Genomic DNA, 22,509 nt, shown 5'->3' on the forward strand with positions numbered 1-22,509 from the left:
TTACCATTTCATATTCTTTGGTGTTGAATTGGGCTTGTTTGCTATTTTGTAAAGTATTTGGCAGAAATATTTTTTTAGAATAGGTGTCTTAATCCTTTGTCTACTGTATGTTGTATAAACATTTTTGTCATTTTACGTTGCAGAAATTTTTGAAATGCCAAGCATTTTCTTTTATGTAAGGAGATACTTATTCAGTTTATATCTTTCCGAAGAAACTCTTCCCAACACTTCCATTGCAAGTTATATGAATTGCCTCCGATATTTTCCATCTGATATTTTATTAAGCTTTTTGTTGTTTTCTTATTTAGGTATTTAATCCATTTGGAATTCTTTTCTGCAATGATAATGGACCATTTATTCACTCCAATTGTTAAATAATAAACTGGCTATTAAATTGTACCCACACCATTATTAAATAACCCATCTTTTTCCCACTGAATGGAAATGGCAACTTGGCCATATGTTAAATTCCGTATATACTTACAGATATTTCTAAGTTCGCTATTCCATTCCATTGGCCTATTTATGTATTTCTATGCAAATACCATATTTCTTTGGCTTATAATATCTCAACAAGTTGTCATAAGTTGTAACACCTGCTAGGATGTTACCCTCACTCTATTTGAAAAAGTCTTGTAAGTTCTCACACATTTATTTTTCATATGATTTTTAAAAATCTTTGTGTCCAATATCCCTCTCTCACCCACCAAAATTCCACCTGGGATTCCAATGTGACTTGCAACGAAATTATATAGAAATTCTAGGAGTGGTATTTAAATGACAATAACCCCTTACCCTCAGCACACTTTGCCTCTTCATTTACTCGTCTTTGTTTTTAAATACTTATAATAGGTCCTTTGCCTTTCTTGAATAAATACATCGGTATTTTATAGCTTTTGTCAATATTAGGAAAGAGATTTTTTTCTATTTCCATTTCTAACTGGATTTTGCTAATATGAAGAAAGTCAATTAATTTTTTTACAATATACTTTGTATCCAGCTACTTAACAAAATTTTCTCATTAATTTTTATAACTTTTAATTGAGTCTCTTGGGTTTTTAATGTATGCCATCATGTCATCTGGAAATAAAGATAAATTTGTCGTTTTTTTTTTTAACATTGATGATATGTGTTCTGTTTTCTTATTCAGCCATGGATAATACTATAAGCAGTGAGCATTTTCATTTAGTGCCTGATTATTATTATTTTTTTGACAGATGACTTTATCAAATTTATGGTAGCTGACTTTTGTGTATCATGTTTAATGTAGCTGAATTTTCTTTTTATTTTATATAGGATTTGATTAGCAATGGCATCTAAATTGGATCAAGTGATTTGGGGTTGCCGTTGCCAAAATCACGTCTTCTTTAAGTTTTGGATAGCATGAATTAAATTGATGAATTTGTTCGGTTGAGGCATCCTTGCACTTTGAAATGCCTTGTTCCTACCTTACTTTCTTATTGCAGTCACCACTGCCTAGAAATATATCACATATTCATTTGTTTGTTTATTCTCTTTCCTTCATCCTAGAATGTGTGCACTGTGACTGCTTTGTTTATCACTGTATCCTTGGCACCTAGAATAATATCTGGCACAGAGACAATGCTCAATAAATATTTGTTAAATTAACAAACAAATGTTCAAGGTATATTTGTATTTTAGTATAATGCTGGATTTAATTTGTCGAAAGTTTATTTTGAACTTTTGCATCATTATTCATGAGTAAATTGATATATGGTATTACTTTTCCGATAGCTTTATTGGCCTTTCAAATTAAATATATGCTACTTTCTTCATGTGAAGTAGGATGTCGTTGTCTCTTATTCTGTGATTTGGATTTATTTGGGTAGCTTGCAAATGTCTATGCTTTAGTTCACAGAAGATCTTTTATGTTATTTCTTCGATTCTTCCTCTCTCGGTTTATGATTTACATATTGAGCGTCCTCACTCTCACATTCATGGCTCTGATCTTTTCACTCATGATTTCAATTTTATCAATAGGTTTTCTCTGCCTGTGTTCTTAGAGCAGTATGCATTTCTTTTTTGTTGTTGTTTTTTAATTGAATTTTGAAATGCTTAAGTTATGTTCTCAAATTACATCTAAACCTGATTGAGACACTTTATTGTTTTCTAGTTCTATTTCCTTAAGAATTTTCTTTAGATTAAAAAAATAAATTCTTCCCACAGGCATAATTGGCGTCTTCCACAGCTAATAGCAATCACCAGGAGTCTCTCTCTGCACATCCCAGGACTGATGGGGAGTGATGTCCCATGCCTCGTCCCTCCTGGCAGTGGCATATAGCTGCCCAGGAGACTTTCCCCTCACAAACAAATCATACACAGACATCATATCTGAGAATGTTTTAATTTTTATAATGATAAGCCTGGTTAAGAGGGAGAGCTGTTCATGCTATTATTTCCTCATAATCCCTTATTTTGTTTGTTTCCTTGTTTGTTTTTACATGTCTATTTTCTGCAATACTATATAGTCTCGGGGATGAGACTGTCCTTCATCTTTGTCTCTCTGACACAGCAGACATTTCTCAAAAATATTGAGATAGATGGATAAATATGTTAGTTTAGTGGCAATCTCATGACTCAAAAGGCTTCATGTTTCTCCCTTATTCTTTAACTTACTCTAAAGGATAGATACGGTATTAATCTGTTTGACTCTCACATTAACCAGTCACTAGGAAATATACATATATATTTATAAAACATAAATGCATGTGCCCATCTGTACGTATTGCATAAATACAATGGCTGGTTGGGTTTTTTTCCTTCTGTTTGTAATTGGTTAGATAGGCAGGGAAAAAAATACTCAGCATCATAATGTCGAGAAACTAGAAGCTTTCCTGCCAAGATTAGATACAAGGCAAGGAGGTCCCCTCTCACCATCATACTGGAAAATCTTGCCAATGCAATAAAGCAAGAAAAGGAAATAAAGGTGTATAGATTGAGAAGGAAGAAATAAAATTGTCTTTGTTCAGAGAAGACATGATAAGCTATGATGAAAATCTGAAAAAATAGAGAAAAGAACCCCTGGAACTAATAAGCAATTTTAGCAAGGTTGCAGGATACAAGGTTAATATATAAAAGCCAATCACTTTCCTGTATACCGACAATGAACAAGTGGAATTTGAAATTAAAAATCCAATACCATTTACATTGGTGCCCCCAAAAGGAAATACATAGATAAAAATCTATTAAAACACGTACCAGACCTAAATGAGGAAAACTGCAAAACTCTGATAAATGAAATCAAAGTACTAAGTAAATGGAGAGATTTTCCATGTTCATGGATAGGAAGACTCAATATTGTCAAGATGTCAGTTCTTCCCAACTTGGTCTGTACATATGATGCAATCAAAGTCCCAGCAAGTTATTTTATGGATATTGACAAACTGGTTCTAAAGTTTAGATGAAGAGTCAAAAGACCCTGAATAGCCAATGCAATATTGAAGAAAAAAACAAAGTAATAGGGATACTACTCGACTTAAGGACTTACTATAAAGCTAGAGTAGTCAGGATAGTGCAGTATTGGCCAAGAAATGAACAAATAGATCAATGGAACAGGATAGAGATCCCAGCAAAAGACCCAGTAAATATAATCAACTGGTCTCTGACAAAAGAGCAAAGGCAATACCAATGGAGCAAAGATAGTCTTTTCAACAAATGGTACTGGAACAGCTGGGCATCCACATGCAAAAGAGTGAATCTAGACAGAGACCTTACACCTTTCACAAAAATTAATTCAAAATGGATCATAGACCTATATGTAAAACATAAAACTATAAAACTCCTAGAAGATAACATAGGAGAAAACCTAGATGACCTTGGGGATGGCAAGACTTTTTAGATACAACATCAAAGGCACAATCCATAAAAGAACTAATTGACAACCTGGACTTCATTAAAAATAAAAACTTTTGGGGCCAGCCCCATGGTGTAGTGGTTAAGTCTGGCATGCTCTGCTTTGGCAGCCCAGGTTTGTGGGTTCGGGTCCCGGGTGTGGACCTACACAACTTGTCAAGCCATGCTGTGGCAGTGACCCATACACAAAACAGATGAATATTGGCTCAGGTGTTAGCTCAGGGATAATCTTCCTCAAGAAAAAAAAGAGGAAGATTGGCAATGGAGGTTAGCTCAGAGTGAATCTTCCTCACCAAAAAATAAATAAATAAATAAAAACTTTTGCTCTGCAGAAGATAATGTCAAGATTATGAGCATACAAGCCATGGACTGGGAGAAAATATTTACAAAAAGCACATCTGATAAGGGACTGTTATCCAAAATATACCAAGTATATCCAAAATACACAAAGAATTTATACAATAAGAAAACAAAAATGGGCCAACGACCTAAATAGATACCTCATCAAGAAGATATACAAGCAGCAAATAAGCATATGAAAAGATGCTCTACCTCATATGTCATCAGGGAAATGTAAATTAAAGCAACAATGAAATACCACTACAGACCTATTAGAGTGGCCAAAACCTGGAACACTGGCAACAGCAAATGCTGACGAGGGTGTGGAGCAAGAGGAACTCTTATTCATTGCTGGTGGGAATGCAAAATGGTACAGCCACTTTGGAAGACAGTTCAGCGGTTTCTTACAAAACTAAACACTCTTCCTGTATAATCCATCAATCACGCTCCTTGGTATTTACCCAAAGGAGATTAAAACTTATGTCCACATGAAAACCTGCCCTTCGATCTTTATAGCAGCTTCATTCATAATTGCCAAAATTTGGAGCAACCAAAATGTCCTTCAGTAGGCGAATGGATAAATAAACTGTAAGATATCCAGATACTGGAATATTATCCAGTGCTAAAGAGAAATAACCTATCAAGCCATTAAAAGACATGGAGGAAACTTAAATGCATATTACAAAGTGAAAGAAGCCAATTTGAGAAGCCTACATACTGTATGATTTCAATTATATGACATTCTAGAGAAGACAAAACTGTGGAGACAATAAAAAGCTCAGTGGTTGCCAGGCATTGAGGGATGGGAAGGGATGAATTGGTGGAGCATAGGGAATTTTTAGGGTAGTGAAAATCTGTATGATACTATCATGATGGATACATGTCATTATACATTGTCCAAACCCGTAGAATGTACAATACCAAGAGTAAACCCTAATATAAAGTATGGACTAGGGTGATTATGATGTGTTGATGTAGGTCCATCACTTGTAACAAATGTACCATTCTGATGAGGGATGTTGATAATGGGGCAGACTGTGCATATGTCGGGGCAGGAAGTATATGGGAAATCTCTGTCCCCTCCCCTCAATTTTGCTGTGAACCTAAAACTGCTGTAAAAAAAATTGTCTCAAGAAAAAAAGAAACACTCTGTGTAACATTTGTTTCCTAGTTTTATTCATCTTAGTTTTCCTGACTGTGTACAGTTCATAGGTGAATTGACAAATTATACTTTATTTTCTTCCTTTTCTAATGAGGAAATAAAATAAATGTAGAAAATGCAAGAAATGATTAAAGTATATAAAGCACTTGCCTTTGCCCATTTTTGTCTTAAGTGGAGTGTTTATGGTTGCTTGTGCTGCCCGCAATAAAGAAAACAGAAATAAAAAGAAGCTTTAAATTCTACTTGCCAAAGAAACAAGGACTTTTGAGGGAAAAATGTTTAGATTCCAAATCTAAAGTCATTTAAAATGTTTTAAAGCTAGGAATTTTTTAATCGTTCAATATTTCTCTTTGCTGGTAGCCAAAACCAAGTTACATTATCATTTTGTGAATTATTGCTACCTAATGGTATGTTTCTCTTGCACTTTCCATGCCCAGACGGGACACTTGGAAGTCGTGGTTGCTGCATTTCTCAGCCTCTGGCTGCGAGAGAAAAGTGACAGCATCATTCTGCCACCACTTGATCCAGGGAGTGGAGGCTGTTTTCCAAATAAACAGCACAGTAGATTCAGCAACAGGAAGTACAACAGCAATGAAATTTAAGAGGAAGGTGTGGACTAACCAAAGAGAGAGGAAACAACGCTCAATTCCCAGGAATACAAAGGGCTATGATTAAGAATTTCCTATCAATCTATTTCCCTAGAGTGTGTCCCCATGCCCGAGAGAGTGCTTTTGAACTTTCCTTTTTTGCTCTTGTAATACATTGGAAGGGTTCATTCTTTCAACCACTTGTACACCCGCTGGGTACCAGGCCCCGTGCCCTGAAATGCCCTCAAGTCTTTTGCCCTCTGGTGAGTCCCATAGATAAGCAGGTGCTGTCAGTACCACAGAGCAAGGGCTTTAAGGGTGCTAAGACAGAGCAAGATAGAAACAAGGGGTAACATGCAAACACCTCTCACCCAGTCCCAGGGAATCAGAAAGGCTTCAGGGGCTGGTGACATGTAAGCTGAGGCCAGCAGGAAGGACACTGGGGATTTGAAAGGCAAAATGAGTGGTGAAGGTGTGAGGATGTGGACACTCCATGTAGGGGGATCGTGTGCAAGGAATCAAAGGCAATAGAGAGAGTGCGGGCACTCTCAGGGCAACACAAAAAGGGTCTTTGTGGCAGGACTGGGAGGGGCAGAGAGGAAGGAAGGATAGTGAGACAGGTGAGGTTGGAAAGGCTTCAAGGCCTTGCTTAGGGCCAGTGTGCTTGATCTGGAGGATAAGTAACCAGGAAAATGATATGATTAAACAGTTCTTTTACAGTGTTGATTAGAATAAGTTTTTTGCTCATTTAGAAATAAACACAAACTAACTGCCAACTTGTAGAGATTGCCTAGAAAATGCTGGGGACACAGTAACTCATCCAGGGATGGTGAGTCATTGTACGCTTTTCAAAATTATGACCTGTCTCCTCAGTTTCTTGCAAATTATTACCAGCTAACAGATATTTGTTTATGTACCCTCTCCTGGAGGTCAAATCATGTAATTGAACAGAGACTCGGTGTTGAGAGATTACAAAAAAGAAACACTCTGTGTTAACAACAAAATATTTTAATGTCTTATTTTGTTTATCTGAGAACAGAAGCTGGCAAGCTTTGCCTAAACATGAAACTAGCAAATGCTGTGGATGCTGTTGTGTTCCTTCAAGCTGACACATTATGAGAGAGTCTGAAATCTTTAGCTTCCAAAGGAAATAGAGAGTTACATGATGAATATTGTCTTTTATAGTCTGGGTAGGCTGCAAAATTGGAAGAGAAGATATGCTCAACTATATGAGCTGATGACATCACATAAGTAGCAGCTATTATATTGCAATTGGAGGGAAGTTACATCCTCAAACTTTGCTGGAATGGTGATAGAAATCAAGGGAAAGCTAGGACCACACAGGAGCGATTAACCAGTCAATTAAATGTAAGACTTTGAGAAAGAAGAATGACTGCTGTAGTGTGTGCAAATCTTTAACCAGATTCTCCCAAAATGGCCAGTAATTCCTGAGAATAAGTTAGATGTTAGGAAGAGCTGCACCTCTGGCCATTGGGGGCTCTCAGCTCACCTCAGGGAGCCCATACCCGATGGAGTAAAATCCAACTTTGACAACTGTCCCAAGGTTCCAGAAAGGTTGGAGTCAAGGACCTTTAATGAACGCTAAGAGCAAGATAATTAAGCACGAGCTAAGAAATATTAACAACCATAGTCAAAACATTTGCTCTAAAAATTCCCCAGTGATATATCATCTGGGGCACAATCCTTCGAGTGAATGCTTTCTCCAAGGTGCTAAAGAAAAAAAAAGCCTTGTTCTCCAGTCTGAAAGATAATGTGGAAATTCGTCTTGTAAGTTTATATGCACTGCTAAGTGAAACAATCAAAAAGCATTTTGAAAAGATGACCTTCCAAATTTGGTGACAAAGAAAGAATCATCGTGCGTATTCTTTGCTGGCACATTTCAGTCCTTTTTTTGATGGAAGATTGGCAGTGGAGAGTCAGAAACGAGCCCATTTCCAGGCTATGAAAGCACTGAGTGTGATGGGATGGGCTTAATATTTATGTGCACAGAGAGTCACAGATTCTTCATTATCCCGCTACACAAGAGCCCCAAACTCCAGGGATTCTGGACCCCCAGCACAAGTTCTTGCTCCCCTTTGTTCCTGCACACGCTTCTCTAAATTCTTCACCTGGCGAACTCTTACCTTTTAAATCCCGGTTCAAATACCCCTTAGAAAGCAAAGCCTTCTCGTTCTCTCATAAGCTACTCATCATTCTTGTATCCTCACAACTCAGTGCTCAGATGTCTGTAAGGTATTTACTTTGTTTTTATTTCGTGCAAATGTTTGTTTAAGTGTCTCCAGGCTTATGGACTCTTTCAGGGATTTTGTGCACCTTTGTATCCCTAGCCTCTGGTCGAGGTTGAGCAAGGAGAAAATGTCATGCTTTTCTTTTAATAAGTGAATATTGGGGACAAAAAAATCACTGGAAGCACAGTTATTACTTGAGGTGGATGTAATAAACAATGTAAGTGGAGGAAAGCAGGCATAGCTGGATTGAGGGCACAAATGCTGTCACTGGGGCTGTCTCTCTCCATCTCTTGTCCCTGTTCCCTCCTAAGCGCTGGCTTGATTCTTAGACAGGTCTCTCACTGTGGTCGCAGGTGGGGAATGTTGTATTCTGACTAAGTCAGAGCCACTTGTTCATCCTGGGCTCAGGAGGAGAAAGAGAGGTACAGTGATCAGATCATGTCTGAGCAATTGCCTAGAGCTAGAGATGAGGATTGCCTTGTGTTGTTTTGTTTTGTTTTGTTTTATTTATTTTATAAACGGCAGTTTGTACCTTGACCACCTTTACCCATTTCACCGACCCCTCACCCCACCTTGCCTTTGGCAACCACCCATCTCTTCTCTAAATCTATGAGTTTGGTTTTCTGTTGTTGTAGGATTTTTTCTTCTTGTCTGAACAAAGCCATCTATATAAACTCATGCATTTTATAAGGGTCAGTAATGACCCCAAACGTTTTCTTTTACTCTTCAGGAATCATTTGAAATGTCTTCCCTAACAATCCCCCCTTTTATTCTTAGAATAACAAATCATAAATTATGACTGAGTGGTGTTAACAACAAATTAAACTTCTGCTCAGGCACATTGAGGAATTTACAATCCAGATGTAGAAGGGGAAGGTAAGCATTGTTATATTTGTAGCTTTCGTTTTGAAGTTAGACTTCTTGGAGGCATGTACCATTAAATATTTTTAATTGTTTATATGTGGCATTGAAGGGAAATGTAAGAAGTATACATGGATTTATTTATATACATATTTCAAGTTGACGAAAACTATTCATTTGGACTGAACTAAAAGTGCCATCGTAGTGATTAACATAAAAGACTACATTGCTTCAAAGATCATCCTGCTGGATTAGTAAGAATGTAAGACAATTTTATGTTTCAGAATGGTAGTCGCTTAGCTACTACCTGGGGGTTCAGAAGTTTTTTTAATTTAGAAATTTTTCAATTTTAGAAAGATTATGCAATTCATACATTGTAATTCGGAAATATCTCTGGGAGTGCCTACACCCTATCATTTTTTAAAAACAGTAATTTTGCAGTGAAAAATATGAATAGTTATACTAAATTGGGTAAATATAGACTAGGAATAATGTGATAACAGTTCATGTCAGGTTTTGCCATAAATGAAATTTAATATCAAATTTAGAGAAAAAAAAACTTTGTGTTTTCAGAACCTTTGGCTTTTGGAATTTTATTTTTATTTTTATTACCTATTGTACGTTGGCCTAGGAACAGACCTGGTTTATACTTCTAACTTTGGTAATAAGATAAAATTTCTTAAATACTGTATTTATTTGGAGGAGGTGGGTAGTCTTCTTCAAGGCTGGGCAGTGGTAGTTGTGTGGACGAGCAACAACTGACCTTTTCAGCAAAGATCTAACATGGGTTTTTTGATTTTTGGGGGGAGTATATTGATTTTCTTTTTTCTGATAAACTTTGCACATCCTCTAGAGGCTTTGTTAACACCTCATTAAGAGAAAACAAACTTGTTATTAAACATGATAACAGACTCGTTAACTTTTTTCAGTTTTATTTATCTAGTTGTAACCTAATTTTACACCTGGCATTGTTAAATTCGCAAAGTCTACAAGTATTATACAGTCTAGCAGGTTGCATAGTTATCTTGTATCCAAATTGATGTAATTACATCCTGGATTTATATAACACAAAATGAGTCTAACACTTCAGCATGAGGGCTGAGGACCAGTAATAGCCTCACAAGATAAATTTTTGGCATGCCTCTTTTATAGGCTTTACTTCTGTACCAGGCAGAGAGTGTGGTAATTATGCTTTATTTGCCATGTTTTAGCTTAGAGAAAATTGAAACTATTATTAACATTAATAATGAAACTTCTAAATGGATAATAAGACTTAAAACTAACAGTTGCTTCTTACAAAAGAATCTGCATCTAACCAAATAAGGAACTATGAGAGCCTGCAGAGTCTGAGGAGAGAGGAGCTGGGGGTATTGTTTGTTGTTAGCTACTGACAGAATTTTTAGGTCTGAAAGAGACATTTAGATTGATTCTAAGTGACAGGTTGTCTGTGGTAACTTGGTAACTGTGAGGACCTCTTTGATATAATAAGATGCTTATTACTGGTTTATCTTATAAATAGAGAAAATGACCCTGTGTTCTCAGTTGATCTAATTTGCAAGTTTGGGTGGATAATCTTTGGACAGGTTTATTTAGGCTTAAACTCAACACATAGTGTAAATATTTATGTATCTTTAGTTAGTACATTTTATAGAACCATATCTGATTATATCTTTTTATCTTTTATGGAGGCTAATGAGAATGTCACCACTAACAAGGAGTGAAAGTTGAAGAAATTTGCCTTTACAAACTGGCTTTGCCTCCTGATGGTGCACCTCCTGATGGTGCACCAGTCACCTGGTGGCTGCTTTCAGATCTACCTGCCCTGCCCCTCTCTGCTTGGCATGTCAGGCTGGCCAGGGCAAACACCAGCTCAAGAGCTCCCTCTCCTTGCTCCAGGCTGGCTTTGCCCAGGGGAGCACTGGTGGGAGATTAGAGGGCAGAGAGAAAGCAGAAGCCAGGGTATTTCTCCCCTTCTCTTTGGGAGGCGTCTCTGGCAGCGGCTGCATCTCATTCATCCTCCCAGCTCCCACCAGACAGCCCAGCTGCTGAGCGGTGGTATTGCCACCTCCTCCCACCATCCTCCAACTCCAGGTAGTTGGAGCCCCTAATGTTGCTGATCTCACGTGGCATCCTGTCCCTGTTTAGCTCTTCTGGGCTTCCACCACCTTTGCAGCTAGACCCCAGTTTAAATTCACTCAGCTAAACTACGGGATATGGCCCTGTTTCCCTGACTTGACCCTGACCTATGCAAATAACCAGTCAATTACTTGCTTAGTACAAACCATAGACCCCACTGCAACCTTCTAGTGAAAATTTTTTCATTGTTTCAAGAGAAAGTATGTTTCCTTTGGGCGATATTAACTAAGAAGGATTTGGAGACTAACATGGAATTTAACTCTTCATAAAGATAGACACAATTTTTTAATTGTTAAGCAATACCTGTAAAAATTGTTAACTTTGGGAAATTCAATAAAAGCTGTTAGAAGGTTCATGAGCAAAGGAGACGTCAGGTCTCACTGCTATTTTTTCAGGTGTGAAACTGAATTGTGGTTGGAACAAGTGGGGCTTTCCAAATGTTAGTTGCAGGCTATTTTTGTAGTAGTTTGGTACACATCAATTTGTGTTTGGAGTTTGCTAATAAGCTCCTGATCTTATAAGTTTTTATACAATTGGGTTCTTGGTATTAATCTAATTTTCAGATTTTGCTGGTTTATTTATTTGTTTCCATACTTGTTATTGTTGCCCCTTTGTGAGAGACACTGATAATGAGTTATGAGTCGAGTGGCATAGTGGAGCTCGGAGGAAGAGGTGGTTTCCAGGAATGCCACCAGCAGTTGCATTGAAATGCTCACAGGTCTTTTTCTTGGTATACTTTCGATTTTTATGGGTTCTGATTCAGTTAGAAGGTCAGGCCTCTACGATCTGAAATGAAAGGATGGGTGAGTTATGATAAAATATAACAACTCAGTGAGAGCAGAAGGAAAGAATCATAGTCTTGTGCACAGAAATGGTGAAAATGTGAGTACATTTCTAAGAACTTACAGAATACAACTCTGTTGGATTTTGGATTTCCTATTTAGTACTAATAAGGTGGAAAACATTTCTGTAACATTTAACAGAGTCACATTGTGAAGCCAAGCACATTTTTTAACATCTTATTCTGGGATAGTTTTTTTTTTTTTTTTTTTTTTAAGATAGTGTAAACTATCTTAAAAAAGGAGGAAAAAAACAGGCCAATTACTGTCATAGATTTTAGCTCCATAGCTACTTATGGCTTCTCATAATTGAGTATATGGATCCAAATGAAATGAGCCAGCCAGTGGGAACTACAGCTCCTGGGTAGGTGGAGGAATTCATTCAATTTAACAGGACTTGATTTTTTTTGTTTTGTTTTATTTTGGGTTTTGGTAGCTGATTTATCTGTGAGCTGGATGTGTAAAAGGCAGGGTGGGCCCCTTTGAAACTCTTTATTTACCACACTTAAGGATCCTGACCTCCCTAGTGAATAAGGATTGACATATGGCCCCCCTAATGAACGAGAATCTTTCCCTGCTGTACCCACGCAGGACTGTTTCCCTAGTGACGTTGAAGTAACTTTGTTGGTCAAACCCCAATCCATTGGAATGCCACCTCGGGCAGCCTGGCCCTGGGACATAACTGCTGTCACTAGGCCCAGCTTGAGGTGTTCCCTGGGCCCCTGTGGGGATCAGATGGTGTCATGCCCCTGGTGACCAGATCTCATGGTGGTGTCAGCTTTCTGACCCTGCTGCGTGGACTCTAGCGGGAAGACTTTTCTGGCTTTGGCATCCTTGATTTTTTTAATCAGCACAATCAAGAGAAACAAAACACAGAAAGGCAGAATTCACAGACAGTTACTCCAAAAGAGTCACGTAGCTGTCTGTGAGATGACAGCCCTTTATGAGCAAGCTGAGATACCAAAGGTAGAATTTTTAAAAAAGATTCTGCTCACTTCTGTTTTGTGTTGCTTTATTGTTTGTGTGTTTTGAATGCAGACTGGAAATATCAGAATGACTTTGAAAATGGTAGCCCCCTGATTCTATAGGACAGGACACGACCAGATCACGCTCGTGATTAGTCTGTAAGAAAAGGTGATGTTACTATTGACAGGCAGTTCTCCGAGGTTCCCTCACGTCTCTGCATATCTTGGGAGGGAGGTGCTCACGACTCTTTTGTTCCCGGTGGTCTTTTCAAGGAAGGTGTAGAGCAGATCTCCTTGTTATCCAGTATAATAAAGACAGTGTCTCCCTTCAGGACAAAAGGAAGGTTTTCTGACAGTTCCTTATGGAAGCTCTGGGTTCCCGAAGCTCAGGGTCCTGAGCTGTGATGCAGAACCACTGCATGTGTAACATCTAGCTTCGTTGATCCATTCATCCCTGTGGGAGTTGAGGTGTAGAGAGACTGACGTAATCATGATGTCCCTACTTTTTCCTGCCTGGGCTTGGAGTCATGCAGTCCTTTTCTCTGATCCAAGGGTCTTTTGTCTTCTGCCAGCATCCATGAGACTGTGGCAGACTAACCTGTTAGCTTGCAAGCTGGGTGAAATCTCGGATCCTCCACCATTCTTGCCAATTACTCTAATACTATAGAAGAACCTCCATTCATAAAAATTAGTGGAGGAAGCACTGAAATTCATTGATGAGACATACGTATTTAATATACAGAGTTGGTAATTTGTATTTTAATTTGATCACACCATGCAAATTACCGGAATTTTTCAAATATCTGTAACTTTATACTATTATCTGTAAACATACACCACCTCCAATAAATAGGATTTTGACTTTGATATGGCTGAATTTTATCTGGTGTTAGAGCATTTTGTGATTTGTTAGCTGGGCATCTACCAGTAGCTTTCTGCAAGCTAAGAAAAAATATAAATACTATCTATTTATCTGTATATGAAATACCTTCTCAATAGTCCAGCTAACTCAGCTGTTTTGGAGGAATTACTTTGTGTTATGAGTGAGAATTTTTTTCATGTCTGCAAAAAGCAGTCGCAGCTAGCTCAAGGTATTTTGTAAGGGTCAGTCATGTCCTCCAAACTTTTTGTTTTGGTGGTCACGAATTGCTTTAAATCTTTTTCTCAATACCCTTGAACTGGCCTTTGAAGGATTTGTAAAATTTCAAAAGATTGAGTGAACAGGGTAACATTCCATGTTAAAACAAACAAACAAACAAACAAACAAAAACAATCAGTATGATTTCCATGCTGCTCTAGGGAAAGACCTGGGCTCATGGGCAGGACTCCATAGATGTACCTGAACGGGCTCCCATCAGATACACTGCACATCCCATCTATTATAGCAAGACTATTTGCACACTCTTAACTTTGGGGCTGAGAACTGCAGGGACGTGGGTCAACTACTATGCCACTTGCCCGAGGTAGGATAGGTCCTATCTAACTAGCAGCTGTACCATCTGGGATTGGTAAGACACTTGTAGTTAAGAACAACCTAGGTTCCAAACACCTGGCTTTGGGATACTTCTCTGTACAGTGGCACACTCCAGATTTTTGGAGAGTAACACATTTTACCTGAGATATGGCCTTATTTTTAGATGCGATAAGTGAGGTCTGGTATAACTGTCATCTTCTGAAGAATAAGTTGAGTTTACTCCCTTTACTGTAATATTAGAATAACTCAGTGGTTCTCAAAAGTGTGGTCCCCAGAGCCATAGTAACAGCATCACCTGGCAACGTGTTAGAAATGCAAACCCTTGGCCCCTCATCAGATTAGAAACTCTGGTGTGGGGTCCAGCAATGTCTAGTTTAACAAGCAACCCCCTGCCAGTTGATTCTGATGCACACTGAAGTTTGAGACCCACAGGAGTTGCTCACTGTGTCTCAGGTCAGAGGAGAATGAGGTTAGTTTGGTTACAAGTAGGGAAAGAACAAATTAAGGGTGGTGCTGTCAAATGTATAAAGGGACCCTAGTAGCATTTATTAAATAAATCTATTGATTTTTCATTTAAGAAAATATATCTAATGCATAACCTCTGCCAGGCACTGTTACGATACAAATATGAATGAGACATTCCACAAATATCTCAGAGTCTAGTGTAGGGGTGGATGATATATGGCCTGTGGGCAAAATTCAATTTGCCACGTTTTTATAAATAAAGTTTTGTTAGGACACAGCCACATCCTTTCATTTACATATTGTCCGTGGCTGCTTTTAGCCTACGATGCAGAGTTGAGAAGTATGACAAAGACCACATGGCCAGCAAAGCCGATGACTATCTGGTGCTTTAATAAAAGTTTGTTGACACCAGGTCTAGTGTTTAAAGGGAAAATACTTTGCACATCCCAAGTTGTTGCTCACAAGTAAAGGAGTAAGTGTCGTGTGCAAGTGTTCTTCTGTCATCCGGGGATATATTTGTATAGAATTTTTGCAGTCGCAGAAAATTTGGCTTCGTGGGTGTTATTATCATGGAAGGGGTAGAGACTATTTGGCAAGAAGCAGAGCAATTCCTGGCCAAACACCTTGGTGTATGAAGGGTAGAAAGGGTGTGTGAACAAATACAGAAATAACAGAAGGAAGGAATGAAGAAAAATAAAAAGATTTTGATTGAGAAGGGAAAATATTATCAATCAAAAGAATGTGACTTATGTGAAAAGCTAAAATAAAGGCGTGTGTGCAGAACAAGGCTGGGAAAACGATCTAAGGAGGAGAGAGGTACAGCTTTAGAACATTCCCAGCTGCCTGGCGTGGGGGGTGGGGACCACATCTCCCAGGGAATTCTGGGATGCTGAAGAGAAAGAGAAAGAGGCTCTGAATTAGGCTGAGGAGAGCCACCCTCTACTCCTCTGTGAGTCTGTGTGTGCTTGCGTGCTTATTTATAGGAGGGATCCCTCGGCTCCTTCCTCTGCTCCACATCCTTGCTGCTAACCGGCCAACTGTGTAGGGACACTATAGGAAAAGCACTGGGTTTCTCTTAGGAAGCCTGGGTTACGTCCTGGCTTCGCCTCTGATTGTTTGACTTTGGACAAATCATTTCATGGCTCAGCGCCTCCCTTTCCTCATTTGTGAGATACTGTTTCAGGCTTCCTTCTACATCCACATTGTGTTATTCCACTAAACTCGCTTAACACCAAGGGGCATTGCTAAACCAGGGGCACAGAGTGTTTCCCCCGGTCCGTGGCTGGAAGAGCCAAAGAAGGAACGACTAGCACAGATGCGAGGACCTGTCAAAAAGGGAATTGTTGACTAGTTCGACACAAGGGCATTAGTTTCCCTGAAAAGATTTGATTCTGACTTATTTATAACTCATACCTAATGATAGATTTCTTCTCTTGCCTGAAGAGATAGTTTACTGTGGAAATGTCTAGAGAGGGGGAAATAACCAGCCAGATTCCATGTTTGTGATTGTATTTCTCATTCTTTCAGGAATTTTTCTTTAAATGTGGAGCACACCCGACCACTGACAAGGAAACATCAGTAGCTTTGAACCTGATCACGACAAATAGTCGAGACATCACCTGCATAACATGTACAGACATCAGGTAAGGATCTGGAAACTTGTTACTCTCAACCTCCTGCTTTCCAGTAGTATGCTCCCACGTAAGCCTTCCTCAGTGATTTCTCTTTCCTAAGGAGTGTCTGCTGTAGTTTGGTACTGTCCACCCAATTTGAGTATATGTTAATGTGATGAAGCTATTTAAAATGCCAAACCTTCAGTTTAGTCAGTACTCAGGTAGGATCCTATGGTATAAGTGAGACAACGTATATCTAAAGACGGTGTCATCTTGGTTGATAATTAAAATATAAACATATATATTGATATCAGAGAGTTCTAAAATAAATTAAAACATGATGCTAATGTTCGGAATGCAATAACAATTTATGAACACCATTTATCTTGGAATATATGGCCTATAACCTTTTATTTAAAAAATTTTTCCATACACTTTAATTCTTCCACAAATATGTCTGTATTTATATTGGCGCTTCACATACATTCATACCCCCAAAATAAAAGCAGGGAGCAAGTTTGGACCTGGTTATTTCAAATCTCAGTGAATACAATGAAAGAAAGAAAATGTGGAGATGCTCTGTGAGAAAAAAGGGGAAATGTCTAGATCAGGAATATAGTTTGGGAGCCAAGGACACTACGCGTATTTCATCTGCAGAGAAGATGGTTGAGAGTAGAAGTCCTGACTCCACGCTACTCAAATGAACAGAGTAAAAGAAATTAGCATTATTACATATTCTCTGAGGTTAGCTAGAAGGGCCCATTGCAATAGAGGGGTCTTAGTCCTGATATGAGGAAGAACTTTTAGAGAAATGTCAGAATGAATGAATGAATAAAATCAGAATATTATTTGTTCCAGACTTTTAAGCAAATACAGCTATATGCCCTAGTCATTTAAGTGTTGTCTTTCTGTAGCCTTTGGAGCTATACTAGATGGCCTTTTATTATTTTTTTTATTTTTTATTTATTTATTTATTTATTTTTTCACAAGCAAAAGAAAGAATTTATTAGAAGGCTATGAGGTTGTTCATAGATCCCAAGGAAAAGCTGACAAACCAGGTTTCAGAAAGCATAGGAATCAGGATCGCTCAGGGAGCAGGAACTAACAGACAGACTTTTTGGGTCACCCATACCAGATGAATCGACTTCATCTATTTTCAGTCTCTGCTTCACTTGCCTCAAGATTTATTTTCCTGGGAGAGAAAATCTGGTTGGACAAAATTGGGTCTTGGGCCAACTGGTCAGCCAGGGGGCATCAGAGCACCTTGATTGACATTCCAACCAAGCCCACCTTCAGTGGGAGAGAGGTAGTTACTTCTCCAGGGAAACTGGGGGAACTGAAGTGTTGCCACCAGAAGTGGGACTAGATAGTGGGAAGGCAACAAGAGTTTTACACTACAGAGAGCCTCTAGGGTAGAGATGTAACAGAGGAATCATCACCACCTTACTTAATAAAGAAACTAAGAAACTGAATGAAAGTAGTTTGCCTGAGGGGTCACATTTAATGGAGGAAATGAAACTTCTGACTCCTACCAGCCAAATGGGAAATCAACATACAAAAATCAGTTGCATTTCTGTACACTAACAACGAAGTAGCAGAAAGAGAAATTAAGAATACCATCCCATTTACAATTGCAACAAAAAGAATAAAATACCTAGGAATAAACTTAACCAAAGAGGTGAAAGATCTGTACACCGAAAACTATAAAACATTGCTGAAAGAAATTGAAAAAGACACAAAGAAATGGAAAGATATTCCGTGCTCTTGGATTGGAAGAATTAACAGAGTTAAGATATCCATACTTCCTAAAGCCATCTATAGATTCAATGTAATCCCTATCAAAGTTTCAACATTTTTCACAGAAATAGAACAAAGAATCCTAAAATTTATATGGAACAACAAAAGACCCCGAATAGCTAAAGGAATCCTGAGAAAAAAGAACAAAGCTGGAGGTATCACACTCCCTGATTTCAAAATATACTACAAAGCTATAGTAACCAAAACAGTATGGTACTGGCACAAAAACAGACACACAGATCAATGGAATAGAATCGAAAGCCCAGAAATAAACCCACACATCTATGGACAGCTAATCTTTGACAAAGGAGCCAAGAACATACAATGGGGAAAAGAAAGTCTCTTCAACAAATGGTGTTGGGAAAACTGGATAGCCATATGCAAAAAAATGAAAGTAGACCCTTACCTTACACCATACACAAAAATTAACTCCAAATGGATTAAAGACTTGAATGTAAGACCTGAAACTGTGAAATTTCTAGAAGAAAACATAGGCAGTACACTCTTCGACATCGGTCTTAGCAACATCTTTTCAAACACCACGTCTGACCAGGCAAGAGAAACAATAGAAAAAATAAACAAATGGGACTACATCAAACTAAAAAGCTCCTGCACAGCAAAGGAAACCATCAACAAAACGAAAAGACAACCTAACAATTGGGAGAAGATATTTGCAAACCATACATCTGATAAGGGCTTAATCTCCAAAATATATAAAGAACTCATGCATCTCAACAACAAAAAAACTACCAACCCAATTAAAAAATGGGCAAAAGACCTGAACAGACATTTCTCCAAAGAAGATATACAGATGGCCAACAGACACATGAAAAAATGTTCAAAATCACTATCAGGGAAATGCAAATCAAAACTACAATGAGATATCACCTCACGCCTGTCAGAATGGCTATAATTAACAAGACAGGAAACAACATGTGTTGGAGAGGATGTGGAGAGAAGGGAACTCTCATACACTGCTGGTGGGAGTGCAAACTGGTGCAGCCACTATGGAAAACAGTATGGAGATTCCTCAAAAAATCAAGGATAGAACTACCATATGATCCAGCTATTCCACTGTTGGGTATTTATCCAAAGAACTTGAAAACACCAATTTGTAAAGGAAAACCCCAATTTGTAAAGGTACATGCACCCCTGTGTTCATTGCAGCATTATTCACAATAGCCAAGACTTGGAAGCAACCTAAGTGCCCATCAAGGGACGAATGGATAAAGAAGCTGTGGTATATATACACAATGGAATACTACTCAGCCATAAGAAACGATGAAATCCAGCCATTTGTGACAACATGGATGGACATTGAGGGTATAATGCAAAGTGAAATAAGTCAGAGGGAGAAGGTCAAATACTGTATGATTTCCTTCATTAAGTAGTAGATAATAACAACAATAAACAAACACATAGGGACAGAGATTGGATTGGTGGTTACCAGAGGGGAAGGGGGGAGGGAGGAGGGTGAAAGGGATAATTCGGTACATGTGTGTGGTGATGGGTTGTAATTAGTATTTTGGTGGTGAACATGATGTAATCTATGCAGAAATAGAAGTACAATGATGTACACCTGAAATTTTTACAATGTCATAAACCAATGTTACTGCAATAAACAAAAAATTAAAAAAAGAAAATTACCTTATCCCAGTTTTAGTTCTATAGTGTTCTTTTAATATATCAGATCCTATGGAAACTTGGTGTAGTGGACCTCCAAGTTGGTTGTAAACAGAATCAGATGAGAAGCTTATTAAAAATAGAGATGAACCAGCCCCATGCCAAACCCAGCTCCTCTATTTTTAACAAGTTCCACAGGTAATTCTGACACACTGCCAGGTCTCTGAATGATGCTTTAGCAAGCTGGACAGAATAAGGAAAAAATTCCCATAGATGGCCTTTTAAAGTTGCTTTAAACTCTGTGATTTCACGATTAGTGGGTATTAATACTCCTAACATGGTACTTCTATTCTTAATAAATTTAAATAAAAATATTGACTAATAGAAGACGGAAAACCTTAACAAGATCTGTTGAACAAACTTGTTTCCAGGAAGGAATAAAAATGAGATGTTTTCCTTTTGCTGCATATTGTGGCAGGGAACCCCACGATATTGCCTAAAATGCGGCATTTCAGCCTCCCTTGGCGAGGTGAATGATACAGAATGATTCTGTATGCCTTCAACATACAGAAGAACAGCTGATTCTTCTGGTATTTCAGGAAAGGAATTGGAAAGTGCTAAAAATAAGGGCTCAACTGCTCTGAAAGCAAGAGGTCATTAAAATCACTTTTCAGTTTTTCAAAGGAGAAATTCAAAACATTTTTCTGTAAGTCAGAATGCAGCCCAGCTAACATTTTTCTCTAAGTCAGAATGCTAGCCCAGCAAACACCAGCTAGTGTTTTAAAACCTTCCATGAAAGTTGACAAAGATGGCATTAAAACATGTAGTGTTGATCATATTGTCTTACTATGAGCATCACCCTCTGTGTTTCCTGCTGCTAAGCTGTCACCTTTATTACTCACAACATCTTTGGCAGGAAATGAGCCACCTCCCAGATATGCAGGGAGATAATTGCTGGAAAAATAATATTGTCAGTTGCAATAAAATTTTTCCTATTATTACTTTTGGGGAATTTTATAAATAGAAAGTACTATATTCAGTTAGATTTAAGTGCATGTGTATAACCAACCACTTGATTGAATAAGGTTCTTTCTCTTATAAGGCAGCAGAGGAATGCCCTATATATAGGATAGAGAAAAGGATCCTTTCTTTTTATGTTGATGGATTCATGCATAGGGATGTTATAAAAGTCTACATTAGTACACCTCAATACTCTACATTGTACTTGGCTGATTGTTGTGGGGGGGTGGGGTTCCTGCTAATGCTTTATTTTTTATTTTAAAAATAATTCACTCACAATAAAATACAAAAAATGTTAGAAAACTTTACCCTCACAGTTAGTGAGGTTTGAGTTTAACTCTTTCCAGTTATCTTGAGTATGCCTGAATATTTACATGTACGTATGGTGTACGTGTGTGTGTGCACACTATATGTAATCACGTTGTATATTATAGTTTTGTATCTGGCTTTTTCCATTTAACGTGGCATCATGATAAATATTCCCTGCCCTGAAATATTCTGTGAAAACAATCTTTATTTTTAATAGGTACCTTAGATTCCATCATATGGGAATACTCGACTTTGTTTAATCATTTCCCTATTGCTGGTGATTTGGGTTATTTCTAATTTTTAAAAATACAATTATTAAATTAAGTAAGACTAAAATCCACATCCTTTTACAGAAATCATTGATTACATGCTTTGAATCTAAGAACACAGTTATAGAAGTTGGAATAAAGGGTCAGTGGTAATTGACATGTTTAAGGTTTTTGATGCACAGTGGCCAAATTTATTTCCAGAAGCATTGCACCATTTTAAATTGTGATTGCTTGTCTTTGAGAGGGCTCCTTCCTGCATCTTTTCCAGCATTATATTCATATTTTTAGTCATTGCCCATTTGCTAAAGGAAATTATTTTTGTAATTAATATTTGGTTTTTTAAATTGTTATTAGAGAGTTTGAGCATTTCTTACTTATTTGCATTTTCTATTGTGAGAGAAGAATGAAACACTTTCTCAGTATGAAAGCTTTAGGAAGAATCTAGAAAACAGATCTGGCCTCTGCAATTACTTCCTTATTCACAATACGTGATATCAGTGTGTCCTTTATTAATATAAGGTTTACTGACTTGTGAGTTTATGTTTAAATATATTTCTTTGGTTTTGATTTTGAAATATTGTATGTTCCTGGAGGTAAAGCAAAAGTCATTATTAATTACATACTTGAAAATAAAATTTTGGATATCTATATTTTATGTTTATTTTATTTTTGTATGTGCACTAATCATACATCATTAGTCAAATTAGAAGTAATTAACTCCATAATGGTTAAAACTGGAAGATAGTGTTAATTTATCTATAAATATTTTTTCTGTGTATTCCTCATCATACTAATGCAGGGTAAGAATTTTAAAGATATTATTTTTTACAGCAATACGTTGGTGCCGTACATTCTATAAGTTTGGACAAATGTATAATGACATATCCATCAGTATAATATCATACAGAATATTTTCGTTGCCTTAAAA

At 37.7% G+C, this 22,509-nt stretch overlaps 1 protein-coding gene across 1 annotated transcript in view; it reads left to right on the forward strand.

Moving 5' to 3' along the window:
- The window catches only part of PRKN (parkin RBR E3 ubiquitin protein ligase), a 1,259,401-nt gene that overhangs the window by 645,159 nt on the left and 591,733 nt on the right, over nucleotides 1-22,509 (forward strand). Inside the window, exon 6 of the mRNA XM_014795395.2 lies at nucleotides 16,478-16,593. Within this exon, the coding sequence (XP_014650881.2) occupies nucleotides 16,478-16,593 (116 nt within the window). The remainder of the gene's footprint in view (nucleotides 1-16,477; nucleotides 16,594-22,509) is intronic.

Source organism: Ceratotherium simum, chromosome 38 (genome assembly GCF_057802395.1).
Source record: "Ceratotherium simum simum isolate JZ-2026a chromosome 38, ASM5780239v1, whole genome shotgun sequence".
Lineage (NCBI taxonomy): Eukaryota > Metazoa > Chordata > Mammalia > Perissodactyla > Rhinocerotidae > Ceratotherium > Ceratotherium simum.